The 8,119-nt window shown below is 48.0% G+C and overlaps 1 protein-coding gene across 9 annotated transcripts in view; it reads left to right on the top strand.

The window, feature by feature from the left end:
* vav2 (vav 2 guanine nucleotide exchange factor) overlaps positions 1 to 8,119 on the top strand; it is a 166,345-nt gene that overhangs the window by 128,729 nt on the left and 29,497 nt on the right. For 5 of the 9 annotated variants that reach the window (XM_035608960.2, XM_035608962.2, XM_035608959.2 and 2 more), the window contains exons 5-6: positions 7,336 to 7,441; positions 7,607 to 7,621. In XM_035608960.2, coding sequence (XP_035464853.1) covers positions 7,336 to 7,441; positions 7,607 to 7,621 — 121 coding nt within the window. The remainder of the gene's footprint in view (positions 1 to 7,335; positions 7,442 to 7,606; positions 7,622 to 8,119) is intronic. The other 4 variants (XM_035608966.2, XM_035608963.2, XM_035608961.2 and 1 more) reach the window with 1 other exon arrangement.

Genomic DNA, 8,119 nt, shown 5'->3' with positions numbered 1-8,119 from the left:
ACTCGTATAGCCGGAGAATACTTAGTTAACCGCTCTGTGATGGGCGTCATCCATCATCGCAGGGGGGGGGGGGAGATAGCAGAGAGCATGCCAGCCATAGATATACTGTATATGCCGGCTGAATACACGATTGTGATTATCGTCAGGGGGACGGCAGGGGAATGGAGGAGAGCGCCAGCCAAGCAGGTTAATGCTGGATTAGAGTATAGGGCAGCTCACCCGTGCAGCCCTGCATGGCTCGTAACCACGCTGCCTTTACCTTGAAAGTCTTGCACAAAAAGATGATCCCGGAGAGACGAGGGGGGGATTGATATATTATAATTATCATATTAACAATAAACAGGGATTGCACTGGCCTCGCATCAAGACATACGTACAGATCCTCCTCTGTCTCTTCATGGAGGATGTGCAACGAGGGCATGCATGTGAACAGGTGTTCCACAAACAACGGCGAGTTGCATCCAAAATGATTCGTCCATCATGAATAAACATCCGCAAATCTGCTTCCAAATTGGAAAAAAAACCCTAAACTCCGACTCCAGATCTGTATGTGAATCATCAAGTTGTTGTTTTTTTTAAGCGTATCAGTTTTCCAGTCGCCTGTGTATCGAGACGCACTCATTGAATCCAGAGCAATATGTAATATACTGTATATAATAATATACCCTGAGGCATCGTGGGAGTTGTAGTTCTTCAAAACTTATTGGAGTATGAGGAGTGAAAACAATCACTTTGGGGTGCAGCTGATTTTAAAGTTATCTCCCTTGTTCCTCGATTTACTTTCAAATCCATCGGGAGGAAAACAGATTGCTAAAATTAGTAGAATTGCTATAAAGAAAAGCAGAGCAAGTCATATACAGTATGTATAAATACGCTTGATGTACAGTGTGTTCGTTTCTATAGCTGATGCCATGTCCATATGTCTCCGTCTCGCCTGTGAGATCTCCCTCCGTCCAGCCTCGTGTCTCGGCCTCCGTAACCTTGGGAACAGCATCGGGTTTGGCCGCCCGACGCTCGAATCCCGGTGCTCTCTGTGTAACCTGAAGGTGCAGGGGGCCGGATCTCGTTGAATTAATCATGCGGCTGCTCCGCGGCGCGGCTCCCGCTCCTGACCTTTTACCAGAGAACACGGATGCATTTTGTTTCGTCAATGAGGAGACGCATAATTGATTCATCAGCAGGTCCCGCACCTATAATACAGTCGGACGCACTTAGCGCGTGGGCCTCGCGATAGCAATAACGCAGCCGCTCTCGAAGACTTATTAATAAGCCTGGAATATTGACGCGCGCGCGATTAAATACGAGCACATGACCGAAGAGTGACGGTGGCGGCGGTGATGGTCTGCGGCCGCAGCAATAACAGTCATTTTATGTGCGGATGATGTACTCTATACGAGCCTCCGAGAGGACGGACACGCGGGCTCGTGAAAAACACGACACGGAGTGAAACTGCAATATCGTTTGGTGTGAGAAAAAATAAAGCGGCGCGGAGTAAAACGGAATATTGCAGCGGACAATGCAAAATCAATAAAGTGGCACCAGTAAGTTTTGTGGTTGCACGACAAAAAGGAGACTATCTGCTGCCGAGAGCCAATCTATAAAAAAAAAATGGATTTTGAGGGGAGGTTTTGTTTTTTGTTTTTTTTCCAAACGGGAGATCGTGTCAGCAGAGCAAATGTTAAATGGGAGACTTTCACCGGCTGCTTGAAGATCGATCAACCTTTTTTTTTTTTTTTCTTCATTTAGCCCGGAGCCAGGGCCGAAGACTTGACCCCGGGGAACCTCGGAGGTCTCTGAGGAGTCCAGTCACCGTCGATATAATCGTGGTGGTTAAAGCGGAATGGCAGTAGACAACTGTTTGGCTTAAACTTGGCGTGGTGATGTTAAAACTGATTGCACGGTGTAATCGCAATAGAAAAACGACACCGTCCGAGCGTATACTGGTCCTCGGTAATCCTTGATTTGGCCGTTGATTTGGCCCACTGCGTTACCAAAACCAGGAAGAGAATACTATCCTATTAGTATATGTATCTATCCGGGATATGGCAGATGGTGAAACAGCCGAAATTGACAAAAAAACAACTAAACCTCGCAAAAGACAAAAATAATCCCGTCGACGAAGGAGCAAAAAGCAGGCAAAGAAGGAAGACGCCGGAAAGTGCGAGCTTCAGTGAACGCACCTCCTTCTTCTCCTCCGTTAGCTCCAAGGTGGTGTCGACAACCTGCCCGGGAGCTCTGAGGAAAAAGTGCCCGCGTCCTTACCGGCGTCTTGCCACCGCAGCGACCTCACGGCGGCCGCCAAACAAAAACAGGGGCCGCGAAAGTTGCCTGCTGCCCCTTTAAATATGCAACGTGCTACACTTATCCATCGTTTATCAGACATTTTTTTGCCAAGGCATCTCGGCCTACCGTCGGTGAGGGTTAGGGGAACATTTGTGGCTGGCACCGTATCCTTCCGGAGGTCTGGTAGAGGTCACTCACCTCGCTGGACGATCTCCATAATTATGATTTCCTGTCAGAAGAATTTGTGTCAATGCGGGATGGATGGAGGTTTCAGGCTTGTCATCACGAGCTCTATATGTCCGCTCTATAAATGAACGGCATGGAGATTTTGAAATTGGCTCAAAGTGTATATTTCCGCCGGAACCGTATCCGCGTGCGAGTCAGTAGGCGGCCCGGCCGGCCTAATTGAGGTCTCCTCGGGGTTAATGGTTAAACCTGCTCCGCACTTCCTCCCTCCGACTCTGTGACGCCGCGTCTTCGCATCCCCCTGAACCGGGGAGTCCTCCTCCGTCTGCAACGACTCCGCGCCCGAGTTGACAAAGCAGGAAATGGGAGCGGATTGGGCACAGTTGCCGAGGGACTCTTTTTTTGTACTTCTTTTTTCCCTCCGCCAAAGACGCACACACACACACACGCACACACACACACACACACACACACACACACACACAGCTTTACATTACAAAGTAAACGGTGTCACAAGTCCTCTGTGTCACTCTGCCGCAGTTTATTTTTTGCTCCGTTAATCCCTCGGGCAGTTGGACATGACAAATCAATAGCCTGAAAATGGATGGAGCTCAGTCTCGGTATTTATTTACTGCAAGGTATTAAGTGGCATATGTTTTTTCTTTAACCCCTTTCGCACACTGTTCATAGTCTAGACCTTCACAGTGCGGTCCGGGTCAATTCCACCCAGACAAGTCATCCTATCATAACAAGTGTCTGCACCAACATTTTGAACCACAGATCTATTAGGAATGTATAAATAATCTGTCTGGCATTGACAAATGATTGATTAATCCTATTTTTTAGGATTTAAACCACTCGTTTTTCAAGATAAAGCATCTACTGTCACACCTATTTCACATCAGACGTGGTAATACATAAGAGCCATAATAATTTGAATATATTTTATTAAAATAAAACAATAGGAAGAACATTTTGGAACTGTGGGGTTTATTATATAACCCTTTACAACATTACAAAGATCAAACACTGGCCTCACAGCCATATCAAAAGAAATATTAGCCTCATATACGGTCTAATTAAAACGATTATTATTATTCCCCCAGTGACACTTGGGCAAAACGCTAAAAATAAAATTTTCCTTGATTTGCCCCACACTGGTGGAAATCCCCCAAAATCCATTTCCATAGATAAGGGTCAGATTTGACCCAGAACAGCTTCAGTGTACAAACATGTGTGGCACCGATACAAAAGTATAATCTTTTTTTTAAATATTTCGATTTTGGGTCTAGGAAAAGTCATCGCATTTCCGGATGACAGAATGACCATTTTGGGTGTTTTTAATGCAGTCAACTGTCAAAACAGACCAGAACAGACTGCAACTGTTAAATGAAACTTTATTCATCCAAATCAAAACTATTAGAATGAACAATTTTGTTATAGAGATAGAGATGTTGTAATATTTGCAACCTCCGGGGGCGTTTTAATCTATCATTCAAACAGATGCAGTGTCCTAACTTCATCATCATGCTGTGACGAACCAATTCTTGGGACCCCCCCCCCCCCCCCCCCCCCCCCCCCCCCACACACACACACACACACAACTAACTAACTTATTATTACTTCTACGATTATTTTAACAGCGACCTGTGAAGCAGCCAGGCCTTCAGGGACATTACGCTCAGTAGCTCTGACGCGGTGACTCACTCTCCACTGATGTAACTCTATGTCACCGAGGCCTGGGAGCGGCCGGCGGCTGGTCGATCGCACGCAAACGCGCTGGCCGCCCTCCGGCCCGCCGACTGTGTAATCGGACAGAAAATTAGACCTAATTCGCGAGTCCCCGGGGGCTCACGGTCGCACTCTGCACCTCGCCCGTGCACTGTCTGCGATACGGCCACGTGCACATTGTGACACACCTAGACGCATGCAAGCACACGCGCTGCCGAATGGATACGAAGGATTTATTAATGGCCGCCCAAAGCCCGCGAGACTGAGGGGTGTGGATGGAAACTGTTGCAAGTGCATGAGTTTTACTTTAGCTTTTCATAAAACACAAAACACACACACACACACATTTCTGGGAAATGTGCAATTATGGACAATGTACAATCATCAACGGCATAACCATCCGTTTAAATTCTATCTGCACTATTATGCTCAGTCAACAGAGACGTTTTATTTCATTTATATACTTCTATTTATATCATTTTATATATAAAACGATAAACGAACATTTCGTTGTACAGTTTTACATGTGCAATGACAATAAAAGGCTTCTATTCTATTCTATTCTATTCTATTCTACACGCGTGCGAGCCCTGACACCCTGAAAGGGTGAGCACCAGTTCTGCGTTAACGTCTCTTATTACTCTAATCCCCAAATTAAAGTTATAATAACGAAAATAGGGACATGCTCTTTTGTCCTGCTGTGTGTTTCCTTTCCACTAACAATCTATGACAATGACACGAGTGGCCGCCGGCGGCAAGCTGCACAAATTAGGCCAGTGGCTCAGTGTGGGAGAAAAAGAAATGAATAGGGAGATGGGCTCAGTGGAGCAGCTCGGCCCACCACCGTCACGTCCCTCTCCAGCTAACTACCTTCTGTTCGCTCACGCTGCTCCTCCCGCGCATTTCACAGTTTATGTGTCGGCCTCTCTTGACTTGGCAACTTTCCACGGCGAGGCGGCCCAGGATGCTGTTGCCTTGTTTGTTCTGCCCTGGTTTGGTCCGAAATTTTGAATATGCTAATTGAATTGTTCACAGTCTGCGTTTTTTGACTCCCGCCGTTCAATCTGAGCCCTAAAAACGGCCGTTTGAAGAAGTGATGAGGGGCTGACGTGTCCTCACATCATAAACTCGTGTTTCCTGTCCAAACTGTGAACTCGCCTTCAAGGACTGAAGCTCAATTTCGTCCACACGACGAATAGCACAGACGCCATTTCCATCAGCAGCAGACGTCTGTCAAATCTATGGAGACGATTTGATATGTGGGTTGAGGGTCCTAAGGTGGGGTCCATTCAAAGTCTTATTTAAAAAATCAATGTAGTCACTGGGTCCATAAGTGAAAGTACCTGAAGCCTGCACTCTCTTGAAAGTCAGTTTCTAAAAAAAATACTTTGAGAAAAATGACCGCACTTCTCCCTCGGCTCATTAAATCTATAAACATTATGGGGGTTATGCACAGTTATAAGAAGAGTGGATTCAAATCTGGCTAATGATTCATCGGCTGTTCAACAGCATGTAGGAAACGCATTTGAACAGAAAAAAGCGGGCAATTAGAAAAGAGAGGGGCAGCAATCATCATCCAGATGTTTAAAGGGAAATGAAACATTGCGCGATTCTTATCGGGGAGCGATAGATAGAGGCAGTCACACGAACTAGGCGTATTGGGGATTAGTGATACGAGACAATCGAAATAAGGATAATTACAGGGCGAGGGGAAGGGGGCTTTAACTGAAATCATCAGGCGATATCCGTCCTTCGCATGTGATTAGCTCTGGAACACATCGACGCCCTGCACAGCGATGAATCGGCGGTCAAAAGCGTCACGAGTACTGTGTCTAACCACGGGGCTTGACTGTCATCGCGGATCAATAGGGCACTTCCCCGTTGACAGCCGGTCTCTCCCATTACGACCTTGACTTTTGTTGTTCATGTCATCTCGAGATGAACACGCACACACACGTGTGCGTCAGTGGCGGAAACCGACACTGAATTACTTTTCTGTTTCTTCTCTGTCTTCATGACATTTACTGCCAGGCGGCTCTCCAGCGCGTCCGTGCTCCTCCCACGGAGACCCTTGCCCGCCTCACATCTCTCCATAGGTCCTATTCATATCGCTCGCACTAGACCCCACCCCGCCACTCCCCTCACATAATACTCTCCCCGAGAGAGTAAAGGGGAATAAAACAGTGCAACATCTCGCTTTTTTCCCAGAACCCTCTCTTCCGGGATTAATGGAGCAAAAATAAATTAAATTAAATTATCCCCCGGCGAGTAAACGTCCGTAAACCGACTTATGAAATCACCCAATACTCCAGAACTACCCTAAGAGCAATCAGCTTTTAGCTCAGATTTCAAATGGAACTCAGAAAATCACGAGCAACGACTTAGGCGCTGACCTGTAGTCAGGTTTAAAAATGTTAGGCTTCGATAAAAGCCCATGTCCCTGAATCCATGGCGCCATCGTACAGTAGCTGCCTCCAAGTATAACTGCGGTAAATGGAGTTCAAACTTTAAACAAAGAGGCAGTTGCCAAGTTGGGAGTGTGGCCCCTCCATTATTCATCAGGCGGCTCTTACCGCCTTTTATTTGTTTGCGGTGTTTAATCAATAGTTTCCTCTTTCTTGCGACTTAAAGCGCCCTGTTTGTGAAGACCATCGATACGGGCTGAGGCATCTCCTCTGCCTCCATAAGTTTCCTTTTACACGACACAACATAAGGAGCCGGAGCCGGAGCCGTCTTTTTCCTCAGTAGACGCTCCACAGTGACTGCGTGTGCTCCGCTGGCGTTTGGCCTAACGAAAGGTCAGCCGGCGAGCCGGGTGGCAAAAAGCAGCATATACTCATTAGAAGGGAAATGCCAGCGTGAACGCCGGGGCCTCGGCTGTCGTCCCCCCCCCCCCCCCCCCCCCCCCCCCCCCCCCGCGACTATATCCCCCATTCAGATGGAGCCCGCGAAAGACGGTGAGCTCGTTCTGGTTCGACTGCTGATTCCGTTTAAAGGGAACATACGTAGCCTTTTAAGGCAGAATGAAAAGGAGTCGTCCTTTGAGTTAAGATCCATCGTTGTGTCTAATGATTGTGCGTGTGTGTGTGCGTGTGCGCGTGTGCTCGTGTGTGTGTGTGTGTCCGTGTCCCGCAGTGAGCATGACCTGGGCGAGGACGACATCTACGACTGCGTGCCGTGCGAGGACGACGGCGACGACATCTACGAGGACATCATTAAGGTGGAAGTACGACAACCCATGGTGAGTTCGTCATCAAGTATCGATGACGGTAGTGCTGCTTGCCGAGTACGATAAGAAGTGTTTCTTAGCCAGGGAAACCCTCTGACATAATTCTAGAAGCACACCTTTTGCACGAATGCCTTGGCCGCTGATAATCTTGACCCTCTTGACTCCCTCACGCTGCAGATCCGATACATGCAGGTGAGTGCCGCTGTGTTTTGTGTGACTCACCCCGCCCGCCCGCCGCCCGTCAGTTAGCTCCCTCCCTCCATCACAGTCATGTTGAAACGCACTCGTCGCGTCCCGGGAGGACCAACCGGCTAGTAACATGCTGTACCAGTGACTCCCATCGGTCTGACTCAGGGCCCCGTAGGGAAGACGCCGTGCGACTTCGCCTCGGTGACTACGATGTCGACCCGGCGTCGGCGAGGACCAGCAGCCGCCGCAGAGCGCGCGAGACAAAAGATCCTAGTGGACATGAAACTCTGCGTCGTTATATACGAGGGGGGGTTATCAAGAGCCAGATCTGTTCCGGATGTCTTACAAAACCCGACTTGCACGAAGTTTGGCCGCAGGATCATTTTTCTGATTGTTGCTCGAGCGATACCGCGTCGCACGAATCATTTTTTCCCCCGTGCTCAAACATTTCCACTGGCCCGAGTGAAGCGAATGGCGTTCATTTTGTGTCCCCACGTCGAC

The sequence above is a fragment of the Scophthalmus maximus genome, chromosome 20 (genome assembly GCF_022379125.1).
Source record: "Scophthalmus maximus strain ysfricsl-2021 chromosome 20, ASM2237912v1, whole genome shotgun sequence".
In the NCBI taxonomy this organism is placed as follows: domain Eukaryota; kingdom Metazoa; phylum Chordata; class Actinopteri; order Pleuronectiformes; family Scophthalmidae; genus Scophthalmus; species Scophthalmus maximus.
The sequence above is the reverse complement of the archived record's forward strand: the minus strand, read 5'-3'. Positions and strand labels throughout refer to the sequence as shown.